The sequence below is a fragment of the Hyaena hyaena genome, unplaced genomic scaffold (genome assembly GCF_003009895.1).
Source record: "Hyaena hyaena isolate Hyena2069 unplaced genomic scaffold, ASM300989v1 scaffold_450, whole genome shotgun sequence".
Classification (NCBI taxonomy): Eukaryota; Metazoa; Chordata; class Mammalia; order Carnivora; family Hyaenidae; genus Hyaena; species Hyaena hyaena.
The window spans coordinates 1040098-1062960 of record NW_024081084.1 but is presented as its reverse complement, the minus strand read 5'-3'; the positions used below and the strand labels follow the sequence as shown (position 1 = coordinate 1062960).

Below are 22863 nucleotides of genomic sequence, written 5' to 3'. Positions count from 1 at the left end.
CCTGTCTCTGATTTCCAAAGCGAATTGTGTTACAACTTACACAAGAACATCTAGTCACAAATATACTAGGGAAAAAACAACATTCTAAAGCTCAAATCAGATATGTGTATTTTGGGATAAAAGATTGTAAGAACCAAAGACAGTCAAACTGAGTCTTAAAATATATTGTAATAATTAGCACAGTAGACACAAATGGAAATAATTTTCCATAGGATAATCAAATACTAATCAGTCTTTTGTTTAAAATTTATTCTCTATATGTTAAGCAAAGAACTTATTTTTCATTTCAGTGAATTAACAAAAATTATGTAGTAAAAACAGAATAACTGACAACTCTTATTAACCTTTATTTCTATTAATCATAAAAAGAATATGATTGCTTAGTATCTAAATTAAATTTTTTCATACAGTTTATGGTTTCATACTTGGTAGAAAAACTGATGTGACAGAATCTTTAAAGGGACCAGATAGAAAGACTGTATGTCAACAAATAGGATGACATATATGAAATAGAAAAATTTCTAAAAAGATACAAACTACCATAATTTACTCAAAAATAAATAGAAATATGAATAGAACTATAAAAACCAAACAGATTGATTTAATAATTTTAAAATTTCCACCAAAGAAAACCCCAGGCCCAGATGGCTTCACTGGTAAATGCTACCAAACATTTAAAAAAGAATTATTACCAATCCTTCACAAACTCTTCCAGAAATAGAAAAGAATGCCTCTCAATTCATTCCCAAGGCCAGTATTAACATGACACCAAAACCCATACAAAGATGTCACAAGAAAAAAAGTTACAGACCAATATCTCTTAGGAATATAGAAGGAAAACTTCTCAACAAAATACTAGCAAACCAAATTCAGTGATATTTAAAGGGTTATACACCATTACCAAGTGGAATTTATCCCAAGAAAAATCAATTACTACAATAAACTGTATTAATGAAAAAAAAAAGACAAAAACCACATGATTATCTCAATGGACACAGAAAAAGTTTAAGGGAATCTAGCACCCTTTCACGACAAAAACACTTACTAAACTAAAGATAGGACGAATTTCCTCTGTCTGGTAAAAGTCATCTACAAAACATTCACAGCTAACATCACAGTGATATAAGATTCAGTGCTTTCCCACTAAGATCAAGAACAACATAGCATGTCTTCTCTCACCACTTCTGTTCAATATTAATTGATGGTAGTAACCAGGTCAATTAAGGAAAAGAAACACAAAGTGTCCAGACTGGAAAAGAAGAAGTAAAATTACCTCTATTTGCAGATGACATAATATAGTTTATAGAAAATCTCAAGGAAGTCACCAAAAAATCTATTCAAACTAATAACAACTTTAGAAAAGTTGCAAGATACAAGATCAGTATATAAAAATCAATTGTATGTTAGCAATAAACATACATTAGCAATAAACAGTACAAAAAGATCCAAATAAATGGAAAGGCATCCTACATAAACTTTATATAGATCAGAAAACTAAATATTTTTAAGATGGCAATACTCACTAAATTTATCTACAGATTAAATGTAATTCCTATCCAAATCCCAGATAACTTGCAGAAATTGACAAGCTGAAAACTAAAATTCATATGGAAATGCAAAAGACCCAGAATAGTTATCTTGAAAAAGAACAAAGTTGGAGGAATCATACTTCCTTATTTCAAAACTTAGTACAAAACTTACACAGTCACAACAGTGTGCTGCCTGCATAAGGACACACATATAGATCAATGGAATACGATTTTGAGTCCAAAACTAAAGCCTTATATATATGATTCATTGATTTTTTTTGCAAGGGTGCCATAACAATTTAATGGGGAAAATGTTTCAACAAATGGTGTTTGGAAAACTGGGTATCCACATTAAAAAAAGATATTGGATTTCTTACCTCACACACACAAAAGAATTAACTCACAATGGATGAGAACTTAAATGTAAAAGACTTAAATGTAAGGGCTAAAACTATATGTCTTAAAACGAAACATAGGAATGAATCTTTATTGTCTTGAATTAGTCAATGGTTTCATAGATACAAGCAACCAAAGGATAAGTACATAAATTGAATTTCATTGAAATTTAATGCTTTGGGGTTACAAAGGACTCCATCAAGAAAGTGAAAATACTACCCACAAGATGGGAAAAATATTTTCAAATCATATATCTGATTTGAATCCAGAATAAAGAACGCTTAAAAATCAATAATAAAATGGCAAATAAACCAATTTATAAATAGACAAAAGATAGATATATCCCCCAACCCAAAGAAAGGTATGCAAATGACCAATAAATACATGAAGAGATGCTCAACATCATTGGTCATTAGAAAAAATGTAAATCAAAATCTGAATGAAAAACCAGGAATGAAGTTACAGGCAGAGAAATTAGTGTCCATTATAGTGTACTAGTGAGAAATGGCTTGGTCTTGAGGGTGCAGTAGAAAGGGAGAAAAGCAGACAGAGTAGAAAGAGATTTTGGAGACAGAGTCATCAGGTTTAGATGTTGGACAAAGGTAGTGAGGGAAGAGGGAAGTCGAGGATAATTCCCAGGTGTTTGAATTGAGGAACTACATGGATGGTAGTGTCACTAACTTGTAGGAGTCTGGAGCAGCAGCATGGAATTCTTTTATTCTTAGCTCTCAACATATTGATTTTGAAATACCTGAGAGGTGTGCAAGTGGAGATGCTAAGGAGGAAGTTTTTTGTTTTTTTTTTTTAAGTTTATTTATTCATTTTGAGAGAGAGAGAGAGAGAGAGTGTGTGCGTGTGTGTGTGTGTATGCACATGGGTGGGGAGGGGCAGAGAGAGAGGGGTAAAAGAGAGAATCCCAAGCAAGCTCTGCACTGTCAGCACAGAGCCCCACATGGGGCTCGAACCTACGAACCATGAGACCTGAGCCAAAACCAAGAGTCAGATGCTTAACTGACTGAGTCACCCAGGCTCCCCAAGGAAAAGGTTTAATATACAGGTCTGGAATCCAGAGAATAAATCTAATGGGGGCAGGTGTGGCAGTGGTGGTGGAGGAGAGTCAGCCCAATGATACGTAATAGAATCCTAAAATAAAATGGCTGAGGAAAGTGGCTCTCCTCAGACCCCAAGGAACACCAGTAGGTGCCACTCCAAAATCTAAAGCAGATATTAGAGAAAGATGAGCTGGCAAAGGAGACTGACTAAATGAACCTTCAAAAACAGACAAGGTATGCTTTCACCTTTAAGGTCTCCCAAATGGCACTTACTGTTCCTGCTCTTATGCATTATGTTACCATATCCTCTGGTCTTCAAAGCTTTAGAGATCATGGGAAAAATGCCCTAATTAAAATAACATAGCACAATAATGACATAATACACAAACAGGCTTTAAAAACTGACAATTCCTTTGACTTATGTTGTTTAGTGTTTGTTATTTGTAGCGAACATTGTGGAAAATTGCTTTCAGAACCGCGAACTACTACATTCTTCAGTGAGACAGTAAAACGTTTCTAGCGACCTCTTTGCTTTGACAAAGCTCAAATTGCCTCATTTTCTCTTAACCTACGTTTTGAGGTGTAATTATTCTACGCTCTTGTGTGTGGCTTGGATCTTGACCTTATTTTTGTGTTTGTTTTGTTCTGTTGTTGTTTTAACATGTGCTTTCACTTTAAATCACAGTATAGTAATAAAATGCCAGCCTCCAATATCAGAGAGAACTAGATTTAAACTCCATCTCTGCTATGTATTAGGCAAGTTACTTCATCTCTCTAATTTCCATTTCCTAATCTGTAAAATGGTGTTAATAATAGTACTTATGTCTGAGAGTTGCTGTAAATATTTAATGGGACCAATGCGTGTAGTGTACTTAGTATTTATAAGAACCTAGTATTTTATTACTTGTCTAAAGCTGCCTCCGTTCTATTTTTTTTTTTCAGAGTTATCAGCCTTTCTTCAAATACAATGTTAGTCTGTGAATAGTATACTTCTCACCCTAGTATTTCCTACACTACCTTTGTGGCACTCACTCCAGAAACAAGCATGACATGATGTGATGGCTGAAAGTGACACTTCCTCATAGACAGCATGCCTTCAGAGCCCACAGAAACACAGGTGTGGTGTACGTGGGAGCCCAGGTCACTTCTCCTGAGGTGACTCATAAGATTGCTTCCAAATCAAGTTCAAAAGCAAGAACAAAATGACCCACTAGCCTTTTGTGTGCCCACTAAATAAACCATATTTTCTCATTTAGTTTATGATGAATATTACAGCAAACATCAGATGTCTCTACTCCAACACTTACATTCAGTTTTTCAGGACTGGAAAATTAAATGGCAGAAATAGAAACAGAATCCTGATAAAGAATACACAAAGTTTTAAGAAAGAATTAAGAAAATAGTGAATCATTACTTGTGAATCATTTCTGTGAATTGTAATTTCTTGGATTTGTAATTGAAGTAATTTTCAGCTTTGCTTTAATAAGTTGAAAATGCAAATAATTAAAGTACAGTTAATTAGAGTGTTTAAGCAATGTATGAGTAACTTGTGCTAAAGACGGGCCAAATTGAATTTAAGGGCACTATCAGGAATTAGGTATTAATCAAGTGAGTGTCAGATATGTATAGAAGAGAGATACGCTTTCAGAATTCATTTGCGCTTCTGCTCAACTATTTAAAGTTTAAGAATTATGGATGCCAAAACTAAACTTCTAAAATAATCAAAATGTTATATTTCAAAATTAAAATGTTATTTGGAAAAGGGGATGAAAATCTATTTATTCATTCAGTAACTATTAGTGGAATATTTTTCAAGTGGCTGGAACTTGTTTAGTGTGAATGATGCCACAGAATTGCACTTTACACTTATTTACACACACACACACACACACACACCTTGCCTTTTCTCCATTCTTCCAAGATCAGCATAGGGAATGTACCTAAAGAGGAGTCCATTTAGACATAGCCTCAAAAGACAATGAGCAAGAGGATTGCATCGGGGCATAGACATTAAAGGAGACCATTAATATTTTGAAATCCACGATTAACACTCAGTTATAGAGTATCTTTATCTAGGAAGCATGGATTGCTATGCAGACCAGGAATTTATAGGCAAGGAGCGATTCCACTGATAGGCCCAGGAGTACATTGAATCAAGCAGATTCAATGAAATCACTAAATTTGGATTCTTTGCAGAAGCATCAACTGCGGGATTTGGTAAAAATGAAAGCTACCAGGGCCCCATGGCCTAGAGATTCTGAATCAGTAGGTTTGAGACAAGTACTAGGAATCTATATTTCAAAAAGCAGTCCAAGTGACTCCAAGGACAAAATTTTTACACATTCTGTCAGTGAAGACATGTCCAGGGAGAAGATTGTACATGTGAAATTCACAACATGGGCAAGAGGGTAAAGAGTAAGGAGATGCAAACCTTTGAGGAAGAATTAATAAGAATAAGTTGACAGTGTAGTAAAACATAACTATGTTTCTGGTCTTTCAAGATGTACAAAGAACCAAAGCTTGGATTGGAAATTCTGAGTAGACTTCATGTTTCATAACTCATGTTATGTGACCTAATGCAGCTTCTCGGAACAGATCACTGCATTTGTGAACATGTGGTCCTTTTCAGCAGAAAGAAAAGAATGTCTAATTTAAATTCTTCCCGTTGGATTTGGTAACCCTCTGAGCCCAGCCTGACTCTGGCATAATCACACCTTCTGAGCCTGGGCTGTACCCCAGCTAAGGTTAAGAGCAGTAGCCTACCCTAAATCTGTGCTGTGAACTTTATTTCCACACTAATATAGCTGGCTCCTCTGGATGTGTTTTTCGTGCATCCACTCAGCACTTCTTGGGTATTGGTAGGGCTTTTTACCACTATGCTGATCAGCAGCCTAATTAATACATGTTTAAAATTGCTTTTCAGATATTTTGAGTCATAATAGGACATATGCTAAGTTCTCTATGTAGATCATTGGCATTTATAGCTACTATATACCTATTTTAAAAAATGGCTAACTAAGGAGTAGTATGAAATACACTTTCATGTAACTTTCCTGAATAATCTGAATTAGAGGTTCTAAAAAAGTAAATAATGAATCCTTAAAATCTTTTTGAGAAATCTGACAAAGATCAGCATGATTGTTAAGGATATGAAAAGTAAAATGGGTAGGTATTTTAAAAATAATTTGCAACTTTTTAAATATAAATTTTGTTTATCCATGTATGTGATACTAGTACTAACTGTATTTATGATCTTGATGGTGATATTTCAGTTGTGAAGCAGAAGGAGGACCAAAATGTTCCAAGCACAACTGAGGGACTTCATTATATTAAAATAAAAGTGAACATTAATTGTATATACTGATAGTCTAATCTGAAACTGCATTTCCCATCTGTGGTTTTAGTACATATTCAAAAACAAAACAAAACAAAAACAGTGCCAGTGGTCAAATCAGTTTGGAAAACACTGATTGAGAATATTTATTTGGTAAGAGGTTGGGCACCATGGGTGAAAGGGAGTGGGAGATACAGGCTTCCAGTGAGAGAATGAATAAGTCACAGGAATAAAAGGCACAGCATAAGGAACATAGTCAGTGATATTGTAATAGCGATATAACAGGACAGATGGTAGCTACACTTGTGGAGAACATAGCATAATGACTGTATAAACTTGCTGAATCACTATGTTGTACACCTGAAACTAACGTAACATTGTGTGTCAACTACACTCAACTTTTTTAAAAAGAAAAAAATGTTTAAAGAATACAGATACATTAATAGCAAAAGCTAACATTTATTCACTGATTACCATGTTCCAAGCACAGAGCTAAGTGTTTCATTTCAATTAGCTCACTTAATTTAACCTTCTACCGAAATGAAAATTAACTGTAGCTATGAATTTATCAATTAAGCATAATTGCAAGTAAGGAAAATTATATGCAAGGATATTTAAACAGGAAAATCTATTATGTAAGGCATTAACCATAATCAAAGCATTACTTATGCTAGACAGAAAAGTAAATAAATAGAAGTAAACAAATAAACTACCAACGTTATATTTATTTATTGAATTTATATCAAAAAAAGTTTTTTACAAAGCAATTATCTAGGGCTTTTTTTGGTATCCACAATAAAGGGATTCACTGAATTGGAAATTTATTCATCCATAGGTTCAGGATCATATAGACACAAATTAAATGCATCTCAAAAACGAAAGTAATTTCCACTCCAAATAGTGTTAGAATTTCCCCTTGACTATATTAGAAACAGATTGCAGTTTGCTTTTAAAAAACTTAAGTAAAATTTAATTAAAATACTTAGCAAGTATTCTAATGTTATTGTAGTAAAATAGTCTTTGATTCATTGAATAGGAATTATAAAATCAGTGCTATAAATTTTAAGCAAGACATTTAATTAAATAGAATAATTTTATTATGAATAACTATCTGGCTTATAATTCAAGAAGAATGTAAGAGGATGAATATTTAAAATTTTTTTCAAAATGTTTATTTATTTTTGAGACATGGAAAGACAGAGTGCTAGCAGGGGAGGGGCAGAGAGAGAGGGAGGCACAGAATCTGAAACAGGCCCCAGGCTCTGAGCTGTCAGCACAGGAGCCGATGCAGGGCTAGAACCCACAAACCGCAAGATCATGACCTGAGCTGAAGTCGGACGCTTAACCAACTGAGCCACCCAGGCACTCCAAAGATGAATATTTTAAAAAAACAGAATAACTTAGTGTTATTATTTAGGGTCTACTTGCAAAAGGGTTCACCAGCCACCTATTGTTCTTATAGCCACCAGAATAATTTTTAGTAAATTAAGAAAAGAATTCAGGGTCCTAATTAAGCATATGGAGCATACCCACATCAGTGTGAGTCAGTTAAAATAGCAGAAGGTGATATTATCCAGTTGGTCAATTAACTCTTATCACATGACAGTGTCAAATTTCAAAAGTTAGTGTGGTAGAAGTATTATCAACATTTTCTAGCCCAGTTCTTTGTAATATTTTGGGTGAGCAAGTTATGATGCCAGAGATTCACTTACCAAAGCCATACAGGAAATTAGTAGTAGAATGATTCTGTAAAAAAGAGGGCATAGGTCTCATCCATCCATCCATCCATCCATCCATCCACTCATCCATTCTTCATTTCAGATATTCATCCATTAACCAAACATTTATGAAATGCCTATTAAATTCTAGATTCAAGGGATGTGATGGTGAGCAAAACTAGAAACTGACTAGTTTAACTGACCTGAGCAAAACTAGCATAACTGACCTTACGGTGACTGTTTGAGAATATGGTAGAAGGTAAAGAAATAATAATAAAATAATCACTCAAATACATACATGATTACAAATCAAGACAAATGTTTTCAGACAAAAGAACATGGTCTATGATAATATAAAACAAGGGAACCAGATCTAAACCAGGGGTCAGAAGGGACTTCTCAGAGGAAGTAGCCTTTATATTAAGCAGTCAAGCCTGAATGAAAGCTATGGGAGAGGAGAAGGTGGAAAGAAGTGCAGAGTCCTGGAGAAAGAAATGAGTATTTGAAGAACAGAAAGCTCAGTGTGTTTGACATCTAAAAAGTAATGACAGAGAGGCAAGAAGGGACTGGAAGGCCATCCCAGACCACGTAGGGCCAATAGTTTGGACTAACATTTTTGGTCCTTATCCTAAGAATTATGGAAAGCTATGAGACAGTTTAGCAGGAGGATAAAGTTATAGCTCTTATCTTCGACAGTTTTATTTTTACATGGGCAAATACCAGATTCACAAATGCTATTCAAGGTATAGGATATTTTTCTAAGTTTTGGTTCTGTAAGTGATGGCCTGGAGAAGGGGTAGGGTGGGAGGGATAGAGAATGGCAATATGGATATGAAGGAGGGCTGGAAGATGGTTGCCATACTATCCATCTGGAGTAGCTGACTGTTTAGGAGCTCTATAATGAATGTGTTCTGAGAATAGAGTCGTGTTTGAGAAACACAATTGTTTTGGAAGATTCAAATGTAGGTGAAATTTTCTTGTGGTTTGTCAGCTACCTTAGGTGAGGTTTTCTATGGAAATCCTCTACTTCTGGAATTTTTAAGATCATTTGTATAGATGATGTGGGTTTGGTTGTTGTTGTTGTTGTTGTTGTTATTGTTGTTTTTTCTTGCCCTACTTTCTGTTTATAAAAGTCCCAGTCAGGATAAGAAATTATCTACTTTCATTAATGCATTCTCTCTTGAGATGTCTGAAGGTAAGGATTTTGGCTGATCTTTTCTGACCAAATGGGATGCCAAAATATGTCCTTGACAAACCCATAGTAATCTAATCCAAGCATCTATGAAGAAATACAATGAACTACTTAAAAGACAAGGTTGAGTTGGTTTTTTTTTTTTTAAGTTTATGTTGAGAGAGAGAGCGTGCACGTGTGCGCACATGAGCAGAGGAGGGGCAGAAAAAGAGGGAAAGAGGTTCTGCACTGTCAGCACAGAGCCCCATGCAGGGGGGTCAAACCCACAAATCTTGAGATCATGACCTGAGCTGAAACCAAGAGTCAGGTGTTTAAGCCACCCAGGCGCCCAAAAGACGAAGTTTTTAAGCTAGGTCTGCAATCCCAGCTTTGCAAGGTTTAGAGTTGTTGAAAGATCATCTCATCTTTTTTTAAAGATATATTTTTTTAATGTTTATTTTTGAGAGAGAGAGAGCGCGCGCACAGGCGCGTCCGCGCGATTGGGGGAGGGGCAGAGAAAGAGGGAAACCGCATCCGAAGCAGCCTCCAGGCTCTGAGCTGTCAGCACAGAGCCCGACACGGGGCTCAGACCCACAAACTGTGAGATCCTGACCTGAACTGAACTGGATGCTTAACCGTCTGAGCCACCCAGGCGCCCCAGGTCATCTGTCATCTCATCTTTTATTAAAAACCTCTGACAACCCTGTGCAGCCTGAATAGCGTACTTACTACTCAGCATGGCCCTCCTGGGCACCCATCGTCCTTCTTCCAGGAATGCCTACTGCCTCTCTAGGCCTTGATTAGCCTGTCTATCAAGGAGATAACACTCACAGCTCTTAACAGGAGTGAAACAAGTGTTTAGCAATGGAAGGTCTTTTCATTACAGGAGACAGAACAGATGAGAGACAGGCGCAGAATTTATTTGAGTTATTAATCATCTTTTTAGTGATAATGTTTCCGTCTCCCCCAAAGTTCATGACTCTGAAGGAAGTACAACAAGAACACTCACACTGAAGGATATTTTAAATGGGACATTTTCCTATAAAACATTTTTTCCAAACTGGATTTCAGGTAAGTGGATTGTTTTTCTACTTTTTGGGGTTTTTAAAAATACGTGTTTTTTGTTTTTATTTTTAGTGCCAATACATCCCAATGGTAACAGAGGCCATAACAATTGAACTAGAAAAAAAGAGTATTTAGATAAGTCAGTGGGAACCAAAGCACCTTTGACAGAACCATTTGGACCACATTTGCCCAATAATAATGATGCCAGTTCGATTTTCAGTAAAGAAGTGAAAGTTGAGAGTACATTGTTAGAATAATCTGAGCGTATTGTATGTCTCTTCGGAATATGCACCTAAGAGAGTCCATAAGAATTTTACCAACAGAGAAATTTCATTGCTACTCTAGATAATCTGAGAAATGGACAAATCCCGTCCTGACCAAAAAAAAAAAAAAAAAAAAAAACAAAAACAAAACCAAAAAAAACCCTCATAGGTCATAAAATTGATATTTGCATATATGTTTTCTAAATAAGATATTATCAAATAAGTCCAAACAAATAGTAAGGTCAACTAAATTATTTATGGTACTATATTTGTATCTAAAGTGTGACTAAACAAATCTAAATATTTTAAATTTTCTCTTTAAAATATTAAATGCACGTCAAATGAGTTTTAAACTAAAAGGCAACAAACAACTGTATTTTTTATTGCAAAACAAACACACCATTTTAAACTGGTTTATCCTCTTGGTAACACAGAGAAAACCCAATTTTATTCCCAAACACCCTGAACTGGTCATAATAGGGCAGCCTACTAGTGAATGTGGCATTTTTGTGGAAAATAGAAAAGAGGACCCTTTCCTCTCTTCCACTGTCAACTTATTATTTTAAATCTGACAAAACAATGTCCTGGACAGGGAAGAAAACCAAAGCAAATCTGTGAAGAAAGAAAGGTTTCTCTTTCTTATAAATGCATTTCCTACTAAGGGGGATCATTTCAAGTTTGTTTTCCTTCTTGTTTAAAGGACAAGAATATCTTCATCAGTCTACAAATAATGATATAGTATATTACAATATTGAAACAGGAGAGTCATATACCATTTTGAGTAATACCACCATGGTATGTATCCAGCTTCACCTTCCTCCTCAAACCTTTGCCACCTCTTCACTGACCAAGGAACAGAGTCTAAACTCTCAGCACTTGACCTGGACCCAACCTGCCTTCTTGGCTCCATCCCCCACTGAATTCTCCAATTCTCTCTTCTAGTCACACTATACTACTGCCTTTGCCTCCTCTCAACCACCTAGCATCTTTCTTTCCGTGAGAAACAAGTGCAGTAAGAGGTAAGAGTTGAAAAATCAGTTCTTAAAACAGGCAAACTGAGGCTCAAATCTGGGTTCTGTCACTTCCTGGTTATGGAAAGTTAAGATTCCATACCACACCAGCCACCTTGTGCCTCATTTTCTCTCTCTGAAGAGTAGGAAGAATAATACCTGTCTGAGATTCTAGAAGAGGTAAGTAGTGTAACATTTGAATGTGGGAGGACAGCACTTAACATGGAATACATGGTTGACAAACAAGAACTATGAGATGTAGATGCCTACTCCTCTCTCTTCCTAGGCAATTCCCACTTTCTCCACCCTCAAAAGCCTACTAATGTTTTAAAGTCAAGCTCAAATAATACTCTCTTCCTCATGCAACCAATGATCCTCTCAACTGGATTTAATCACTTCTTTTTTAAATGCTTTTGCAACGCTAGATTTATATTTCTTTTTTTTTTTAATTTTTTATGTTTTATTTATTTCTAGGAGAGAGAGAGACAGCGTGAGCAGGGGAGGGTCAGAGAGAGAGGGAGTCACAGACCGAAAGAGGCTCCAGGCTCTGAGCTGGCAGTCAGCACAGAGCCCNGGACATGAACAGATACTGATAAAGAAGAGAAATACTGACATAATAATAGGTAGAATGAAAGAGCTACAGTGGTTAGTCTAAACACTGTCTTCTATCATAACATGATTTATTTTTATGTTAATTTTTTAAAAATGTTTTATTTATTTCTAGGAGAGAGAGAGAGAGACAGCGTGAGCAGGGGAGGGTCAGAGAGAGAGGGAGTCACAGACCGAAAGAGGCTCCAGGCTCTGAGCTGGCAGTCAGCACAGAGCCCGACGTGGGGCTCGAACCCACGAACCGCGAGATCATGACCTAAGCGAAAGTCGGACGCTTAACCGACTAAGCCACCCAGGCGCCCCGATTTATATTTCTTTAATAGACCTTTCTAATTTGCAATATGTTACTTATTTTCAAGTTTTACACATTAAGCTTCCTGAAATCACAAAGTATACCTTATGTATCACATCTTCTTATCGTAGTGTTAATGAATTTGTTTGTATACAGTAAGTACCATGTAAACATTTTTTCAAATTGCATAGAAAGTATATGTACATAGGAGTATATCAATTATGCCTAGGAGTATATCAATTATCCTTTTAGAAGTACACATTTACATGGCTATGGTTTTTCTTCTGTATTCTAATCGACTTTATAATTTCAGAAAAGCGTGAATGCTTCAAATTATGGCTTATCATCTGATCGGCAATTTGCCTATCTAGAAAGTGATTATTCAAAGGTATTGACTCTTTAATTTGGGTATATCTGTTTCTATCTGCTGCTAATTCACAGTTTGGTTTATAAATGTAAAAGGAAGTGAGAGTATATTTTTATCTCCAAATATTGAAGAAGTTAATGTGGGTTCTAGATGAGCCCAAAAAACATAACTGAAACACATACACATAGTTCAGAATTTGGTGTACTTGTTGAGTTATCATCCAATAGTAGAAACCACTTTCCTCTGGAGAAGGTGGACTTCATTTGGGGGCACTGATATTTATCAGAAATGGAAGAATTACACTTATATTTCTAAAACTATTTGACTTCATAAGTCATTAGTTAATTTTCACATATTTTAACCTCATGGACGTTTATCATTCTTGCAAATGGAAAAATCAAGGTGTAGCTTATTTAACTCACTTGCTCAAGCAAGGTAATATACAGTCAGTGGTAGACCAGAGTTTAAATCTGTGGCTTCAAAAAATTGAGCTAGGAGTATCCCACCAAACCAGATCATTTACCTTTACTTAGTTTCCCCTTCTTCAACGAAGTTGTAGAGGGAAGTTAATTATCTTATTTTTTTTACTTATACAACTTCAAGATAATTATTTTTGGGAAGAAGGCAAAATAATTTATTATCAAATTAAGCTTCTAGTGATTACCTTTAGAGGGAACCTTTTTACTGCCATTTTTTATATTCTATGTGAGATATAAAACAGAATGAATAGTTAATCTTGCCCCTCCCTAGTTGTTCAGTTTGCTGATTATTTTCCAGTAGACCAGGTCCTGGTCGCTAGCAGTCTTCAGGACGACATGTTTTAACCAGCTAGGGTTTCTTTGCCAAGAGTTTGAAAGCTCTTTTAAGAAACAAAATCCAAAATAATATTTGTATTATTCACTCACCACAGAACAAATACACTTAATGAGAAAAAGAGCAGTGTTTTTCTGGAGGAATTATAAACTATGTATCTTCTATTTATTTTTCAATTTCCATTATTTTCAAAATGTATTATATTTTTAAAAAGGCAAACATTTTATACCAAACTCTGTGTTGAATAAAATTCTCTATGTAATTTTAGAGGGTATCATTGTAATGAACTACACAGGTTCAGGTAATTCTTATGGCCATGGAGATCATAGTGGTTTTACTTCAAATCAAGGTAAAGCATTAAGGAAAAATTTTTAGGATAGAGTGTGTCAAAGAAAAGCTTTTTATATTAAGAAATGTCTTCGGATATGCTTTTTATGGAGTGAGGGTTGAATCACTGCTGAGATTAGTTCTGGAACTTAGACAAACAGCACAAAAGTCCACAGTAAAACTCTTTAAATGAAGACTCTTTTGGAATTGAAACATATTCTTCCTAGTGCTTTGTGAAAATAGTCCTTTTATAATTCTGAAGCTTGAATTGAATCACTTGTTATTATACATTATTGATATAAGCTTTTTGAGAATCATAATTTGTCTCTGCCTCTCTTCTTTCTGACAGCTTTGGAGATACTCTTACACAGCAACATATCACATCTATGACCTCAATACTGGGTAAAACTTCATATCTATGTATTGACACTACTTATATCTACTATAGTTTTTAATTCCACACTTTGGTTTAAGGTTAGGACTACATTATCTTGTTACCGATCTTAGTTTCTTCTTTACAGTATATGTGAACCCATACAAATTGAGAGATTTAGGAAAACACTTTTATGAAACATTTACCTTTTTTTTATTTTAATAATGTTTTGTATTTTTATTTAAAAGGCAGTTTTATTTTCCCTACTTTAGGACCAAATTATAAATATGCCATTTATGGACGTAAACCTATGTGCTGAAAGTACAAACATGCCCATGACAATGACACACTACTTAAAAGAGGGTGGCTGCTTCAGTGGAAGGAGACATAAGGGCAGAGGATGCGAATCTCCTTCAACTGTATCTGAACACAGATTCCATCAATTGATTTTAAGTTAATTGTTACCAGAATTGCAAAATGTTAACATTTCTTAAATCTGGGTTATAGATAAATTGTCATCTATCATATTACTTTCTTTCTTTATTTGTATGTTTCACTATTTGAAATATTTCAATTTAAATGAAGAAAAAAAAAAGAATGAATAGGTAGGCAAAACACCTAGTGAGGGAATTCCTGGCAGAAGGAATAATCTGTAAAGGCTCCAAGGGAAGGGAGAGCATGGAGTGTTCCGGAAACTCAAAATAGGTCAGGTGAGTTGAAATTGGAGGAGGACATGCCAACTAGTGAGAGGTGGTGTAAGATTGGGAAGGAGTTGGGGCCAGGAAGCAGGGACCAAATAATCATGAGGAAACCATTTAGAAGAGTTTAGATGTCGTTCTGATGATAATAGGGAATCAGATTTGCACTTTACAAAATCACTCTGACTCACTATGGACAATGAATTGGTTTAGTTACTCATCTTAATGTGATATCCTATTTTCTGTTATATAAAAGGGAAAAATAATTATATGGGTTGAAGAGGCATTGAAAAATTTTATGGTCTATTTCCTCTTTTGTCTGGTAAGAACACGAAAATTCAAAAAAAAATCTACTTGTTTTAAGTGTTCAGAAAAGAATGATTCTGATCTTAAACTGTCAATTTAGGAAATATGAACTACTATACTAAGTAGAAACTGAACTCATCTTAATATACTCTGGATCTTTCTCTTCTCTGTATCCACATCATCATGAAATTCAAACATATTTTTTTCTCTTTTAAAGTTTATTTATTTATTATTTTGAAAGAGAGAGAGAGAGAGTAGGGGAAGGGCAGAGAGATGGAGAGAAAGAATCCCAAGGAGGCTCCACACTATCTGCTCAGAGCTCAACATGGGGCTTGAACTCACGAACCGTGAGATCATGACCTGACCTGAAATCAAGTCAGACACTTGACCAACTGAGCCACCCAGGAGCCTCTCAAAAAGAATTTATTGAACACATATTATGTGAAAAGCATATGGAGGAGATACAAATGAACTTGAGGTACTGAACCTACTCTCAAGAAAACTTTAAATTAGTGAAGTAAAAGCCTAACTTTTTCAGCACAATTTCTTAAGGCTTTAATCAATTTCTTATTTTTCTTTTAATTGTTTTGAAAATCTCCACATCCTGCCTTAAGTTTCAACAAATTAAACAGCATTCCAAAAGAAAATGACAATACTAATATTTTATTTATGGCTTGTATAAGCCTAATGGCCTAGAATCATTTTAAATATTTAGCTTTTTACAGTGAATTTAGTCAAGCCACTGCTTGCTTCCTTGCTTGCTTGCTCTCTCTCTTTCTTGTCTTTTCTTATCTTATCTAAACAACTATCTAATTTGCCAAATTGTGTTTTTGTCAGGTAAATATAGCATAATTTAGGAAATGAGGGATGATGAATTTGTTGAGATTCAAAGCAAGACCAAATACCACTAATTCCAAGTTTTCTATGTGCTTCTGAAGGGTCTATAAAAATCTACCACAGAGCAAGTGAAGATAGTTCTGGTTTCAAGCATGGGGAGGAATACTGAGAGGAGATGACAGCCTTTGTAAGCAGCCTCCTCCACTTTCTCTCATAGTGTTAGTTATTTAGAAAACATAGAAAATGGCAGCTGTGGTGACTTGCCAGTCATGAAGAGACTCTGTGCTGAAATTTTCAGCTTGGCGCGTCTGCACGCTTGCATAGATGATTCCACAGCATATGGAAACCTAAGACAGCGTTACAATGTCAAAGGTAACGTGAACGCTGGCTTGAGATAGAAATGCCTTTTCTTCTGGATCATTCTTTTGCCTGTGCCTTCACATGTGTTTCAATATATTGTGGACCTTCCTGGCACCTGCTGCTCACATACTGCCCCCTGGCAGGCAGGCTTCTCACTGCTTCCCCAGTAGTCTCTCTCTTCCAAGGCCATTACTCTTTCTCCAGTCAAAGCTGATCTGCCTATGTTCCTCACAGTTTGCTAGGCCTCAGGCCGCATGATCAAATAAGGTACATCAAAGTAAAATGGGTTACAATTCTTTACAAGTTCTAACTTTAAGAGAATGAGAAACGTAGAAATGTCAGACATTTTAGGTCCAGGTTGGAGTTAGTTTTTTGAGGGCAAGGACAAAGAGTCTTTCTTCTGGCTCCTCAGTTTATTCTTTGGAGGCAAGTCTTGTTTTGTGTCTCTACAAAAGCAGCCTTGATGGAACTATTTATATAATCTTCACGAAGATAATAGTCAAAACTTAAGCATGGCATCCTATGACTCCTTAGCACTTATAAAAATCTGAACACATTCTTGCTGAAGAACTACAAAAGCCCCACAGTGCAAGTTAGTCAATTGAGTATTGCAGGGTGACTCTAGGCACCAAAGTGAGATTTTTGGCCAATAAGATATTTGAAATTTCCCCATGGGTGGAGAACTTTGCAAGCTTAAGGCATACTGCCCAGTGTATGATCTGTTTTTCAGTTTAGCTTGAGATCAGATGTTCCTTTCCTTTTCTGATTTCAAGTCAGATCCCTGGGGAGATTGTCAAATGGCATCTTATTTTCAAAAATTTGAAATGCATATGCATTCACAGAGATGGGGGTTGTAAATGAGAATGTGGAAGAGTACATATTAAACTTCAGCACAGCTATAGCATTTTAGAGCTGGAAGGCACTTCATCAACCATCTCAGCCTGAGGTGTACAAATTTTACAGTCCTGAGGGTTAGGAGACTTGAGTTTAATTAGGGGTCGGCCAAGAACCAACGATGTGATTTTCAAAAGTCTTATCTCTCTAACCTCACATTTATTTTATTTTATTTTTTATAAAATGAGAGTGTTCCATCAGATAACTTCTAGATAGTCTCACTTTCACAGTCTATAAATCTTTAATAAACCTTTAATTCACTTCACTATAAGGGTCAAAAAACTGAGACCCAGAGAAGTTAAGTGATTTAAGTAACTGGTGAAGAACTGCTACCGGAACCCGAAGTCTCTAATGCCGGGTTGTCACGTTCTTTCTGTTAGGTTTGAGGAAGCTGACTATGATCCTTCATTTTTATTATTTATTTTTTATGTTTATAAAGATGGGTTTTTTTCCTTGAACAGCAAGATTTATTATTATTTTTTCTTTCTTTCTTCTTTTTTTTTTTTTCCTTCTAGACAGTTTGTAAGAAGAAATGAGCTTCCCCGTCCAATTCAGTATTTATGCTGGTCGCCTGTTGGGAGTAAATTAGTAAGTGTTTAAATTATAGAAGTGTTTAATCATTTAAATAAAAGAGGAGCCATTTGATTTTGGCCTTTGTTAAATTTCCCTGCCTGAAAGGGAAAAAAAAATTCATGACTATTTTAGTGGTTAAAAACGGGAAGAGTTTTGATAAATTGAAACTCATCTGAGAATTCCGCAAAATCTCGAGCTCATGGATAGACTTCTTTAAATATCGCAGTCAAAAACTTTATCCTCATACTCAGCCAGAATGCGTTGTGCCAGAAAGCTGAGGAAAAATATGGTTTTCACAAGTTTCCCAGACTAGCTTCAGACAACATGAAATTTTGTCCAAGCTCTTATTTAAGGACTCTAAATAAAGATTAGATCTGGCTAGCTATTAATATTCAAAGATTTATTTGACTTTCTGTTAATATACACAATTATTTATTTGAGTAATAAAGCAATGAATATAATAGTAAACTTTATGCTTTATTTGATAGACTTTAAAAATCTTAATTGATGTTAATGTGAGTTGGTAGGTTTTTTGACCTATTAAAATACTTTAGTTGTGAGTCTTTTTTGCATCTGGATTACCACGCATTTTGAAGGTATTAGGTAAATAATTAACACAAATTTCAGACTTTATTGTATTTCTTATGGAATTCTCCTTATTAACTAACTTACCACCACTTCTAGGCCTATGTCTATCAAAACAATGTCTATTTGAAACAAAGGCCAGAAGACCCACCTTTTCAAATAACATATAATGGAAGAGAAAATAAAATATTCAATGGAATCCCAGACTGGGTTTATGAAGGTAAGCTGTCTTCTTTTTCTACCATTGCTGTTTTAGGCTTTTAATCGAAAATAATTGCATATATTTAGTAAAATGTAGATGAGTGGTATGTTACTGAGATGAATGGTGGCATTTCTGAAAGCTGTTATCAGGTTATGAACAGGATGTGCCTGTTCTGAAAGAACAAAATCTAATGATCAGCCTGGTCGAGTTTATTTTCATAAGTGTTATAAAGTGGTAGTAATAATTTACATTTCAAGAAGTTTATGGTCCTCAGATGCTTTGTTAGTACATTTCCTCAGGTTTTCTTTTTTCTTGAGAAATAAATCTTTCTTCCAAAACTAAACAACTGTCTTTATAATTGTGCAGAGAAATATTCTTAGTTTTTTATACTTTAATGAATTGTGTCCTCTTTGTAGGCCGTGTAGGATTCAGAACCTAGCCGGACTTTAAAAGGTCTTATAGTTCTTGCCTTTATTAAAAAATATATAACTGAACTGTTGTTTTTTTTTAAATATTCCTAGGAGAAAAAGTCAACACCTAACATTTATGTCACTGTTATAGTATAATTCCTTATTTGGGCTATATTAGGTGACTATAAAAACCAGAAGCTGTCCCAAGGGTAAAATTATTTATTGTTGAAATGTTTAATTAATTTACTTAAATAATTATATTTCTGATTAATATCAATTCCTAAGAAAACTGATTGATGTTTGATATGAAGTATAAGTTTAAGCTATTTCTTTAAACTCGGGTTATTTATCTATATTAATAACCAAGTTTTGACATATGTCACATCCACATTAAATAAATTATTGCAGTCAATAAATGCCTAATACAATATATTTTGAAGAATTTACAATGATTTTAAGAGTAGGCCATAACAGTTATTTATATACTTGTGATTATATTTCAGAGGAAATGCTTGCTACAAAATATGCTCTCTGGTGGTCTCCTAATGGAAAATTTTTGGCATATGCAGAATTTAATGATACGGAGATACCAGTTATCGCCTATTCCTATTATGGGGATGAACAATATCCTAGAACAATAAATATTCCATACCCAAAGGTATGTTGAGTACTTTTAGCAGATGCTTCCATTTCTCTGGTGTCAAAATGAGCAACCAACACCATGAATAGAGGTGGGATCAACAAGTTTGGAGAGCTTCTTATCCTTGTGCATTGTAAGGCAAACATTGTACTGTGCTCTATTATTTATGTGGACATCTGTTGCTTTGGACATCTGGTTGTGCTGGATGAAGTAGTCTTTGCAAAATCCATCGCAGAATCTTTGAAAAACATATGGTCTAGATTATGGAGGAAAAACAAGCTTAACTTAATTTTAATTTTTCATCTTTCATGCTCCAAATTCAGGGTAAAGTTCTGCTTTGCAATTCCTTCTTGAATTCTCATGTAAATGCAAACTAGAATGGAAAATACAAATGTGGAACTTGATGTTCCTGTCAGGTAGAAGCGGGCACGAGTTATGATCTTTTCCGGACATACAAGGTAGGTTAAGGGTGTGAACCTAGTGTCTTCCTTGAGGAAATTAGACATGGAATGAACCCAACATTTCTTGTATAACCATTCTAGAATTCTGAGTGAAACACTTTTCATTCAGTCTGAAGAGAGGGCTCCTGTATGTGTGGTAGGAGAACAGGAAGGTCATAGTGGAGAAGCAACATTTCCTAGTTTGATTTAGGATATGAAGAAATCTGAAAGAGAATGAAATAATAAATTCTCCTCTTTTACAAGGAATGGAAGTGGTTGTAGAAAATAGTTCTTTGTTCTTTGGTCCCTATTGTGTTTACTTGCCAAAGAGAACACAGTTACGGATGGACCTAGTGGGTCCTTTTATGGATATGCATACAAATAAGTGGTTTCTGATGTAATTCAAAGTGGGTATAGTTAGAGAACTAGAAATTCCAGACAGTCTAAAATTTATGTTAAAAGTCATATGAGAAAAGACAATGGATAGGATATGCATGTTTAGGTAGGAGACCCCTCAGTGACTGTATATAAAGTCTGAAAGACTGGAGATGTTTGGAAGCGAGAGATGTGGCACTTGGGATCCAAGGTGTAAAAGAACTTTGATCGTCAGGAGAGCGCAAGGGAGCAGGAAGAAATGGAGGAACCCAGAGATGAGGACTAACTGACACTGACAGAGAAGTTGGGACCCAAAAAATTTTCATGTTTCCCTGAAGACTGGAGTTGTTGAAACATTTACATCAGGCTGAGAGGTGAGACAACTCAAAAGAAGCAAGAAGTCCCAGCTAAGCTTCATAGTGAAACAGGAGGTCAGAGAAGAGCCTGGACAGTTCTTTAGATAAATCCAAATGGCATGGAGTCATTTAAGGCTGTGAACTTAAACTTTGTGGACTTAAATTGTTTAACAATTATAAGACTCTCTTTTTCTGTGTTAAAATAACAGGAACTCGAAGAAGCTGTCTGGGTGTGAACTACACTGTCATGTAAATTTAGGGTGTATAATAGCACAGAAAGTACAAAACAAGAAAAGTGCAAATTCAACGGGCACTTTATTTGGAGGTGACATTTCCCTAATTTGGGGGGATGATAACAGTAGTAATGAAACCAGCCAGGAGACCGAGTAGTGAATGTCCTAGACCATGTTATAGGGCAAAAAGCAAAGAGTATCTTCCATTATTTATTCTTTACACTGTTCTTCCTTCTGCACTCCTTCTAGCACATGGAGAAGTGATTATAATAATTATCCTAATAATAATAATAATAATAATAGGAAATACCTGTCTTGAAAGTCAGAAAAGAGAATGTCAGTTATGGCACTGCATTTTCATATCCAAAAGATTGCTCCCCTATGAATCAAAGCTCTCTCATTAATCATTTAAAATATGTGTTTACCCTCTGGTTAACATAATATTTGTAATTGCCCTGCAAGTAAAATCGAATTGAAATTCCTGGTCATGTTATAATTAGAATGTTTTCAACAGTGATATACTTAATATTGTAAGCTTATAAAAAATGCCTAAATTTGTAAAGTGTCTTTAATACTTTGATCATAATTAAAATTTTATGAACATATGATCTCCATTTCTTTGGCAGGCTGGAGCTAAGAATCCTGTTGTGCGGTTATTCATTATCGACGCCACTCACCCTGAGCATATAGGTCCCATAGAAGTACCAGTTCCAGCAATGATAGCATCAAGGTAGAGTGAGCTCAGATGCTTTCCTTCCACCTTAACCTGAATTTTAACACTTAAATTTCTTAGCTGAGATTGACACTTCTTTTCTAGTGAGTTTATGATATGTATACTCGAGGCAGAAAAAAATAAATAAAATTGGCATGTAAACCTAAATATGTAACCAAATTAAAAACTACCTGTCTGAAATTGATTTTAAAGTATTGGCCTCTTTCACACCTATAAGGATGATCAGAGTGGTCAATCTAAGTGATACTCCCTCAGATGTGTGAATGTAAACTTGGGATCAGCAGGCAAATATTACAATTCATGTATGTTTTCAGCCTGGCTTCTCTCAAGTCTGGTCTACTTTCCCTTGAACCCAGGTTTCATGGATCCTTGTTGATCACATATGCATGACTAACAAGAGGCCAACCCTCTCCAAATATTAGCATTTTTTACTAGGATGCAGTCCATTCACAATTATCTGGTTGTACGGTTATCTGTTTGGGATTAACTCTAGGTAGACGGGGACATGAATCAGTCTCACTCCCTCAGTGTGGTGTTCTGTGTAGATCCTGTCTGATTAGTCCTGATGATAGCAACCCTCCAAGCTTCCATCAGTTCTCCCTGGTCATTTTGGTTGAAGCAGATAAAGGTAAGAGGTCCCCTACACTCTGCCTGGTGGGCCTCCTCACTACTCCCCAAACGCTAACAGGCCAGGGCCTGCTGTCCCATGCAGGAGAGTCAGCCAGGGCCAAATGATTGATCACTGACAGGGAAAAGAACCTAAGCAGAGGCCTCCACGGGGCTTTGCCAGGGTGAATCTACTCTTGGATAATTTAAAATGGCTTTATTTGGGGTACTTACTTCCCCCAACTACTACCAATCTAGTTGATGGAAACTTTACTAAATACAACTTTCTTTCTTTT

The 22863-nt window shown here is 35.5% G+C and overlaps 1 protein-coding gene across 1 annotated transcript in view; it reads left to right on the top strand.

Annotated features, from left to right (window-relative positions):
* Positions 1 to 22863, top strand: part of LOC120246106 (fibroblast activation protein alpha) — a 73365-nt gene that overhangs the window by 6537 nt on the left and 43965 nt on the right. The window contains exons 3-10 of the mRNA XM_039253433.1: positions 10173 to 10271; positions 11229 to 11323; positions 12753 to 12827; positions 14296 to 14348; positions 17930 to 18002; positions 18672 to 18792; positions 19688 to 19842; positions 21855 to 21958. Coding sequence (XP_039109364.1) covers positions 10173 to 10271; positions 11229 to 11323; positions 12753 to 12827; positions 14296 to 14348; positions 17930 to 18002; positions 18672 to 18792; positions 19688 to 19842; positions 21855 to 21958 — 775 coding nt within the window. The remainder of the gene's footprint in view (positions 1 to 10172; positions 10272 to 11228; positions 11324 to 12752; positions 12828 to 14295; positions 14349 to 17929; positions 18003 to 18671; positions 18793 to 19687; positions 19843 to 21854; positions 21959 to 22863) is intronic.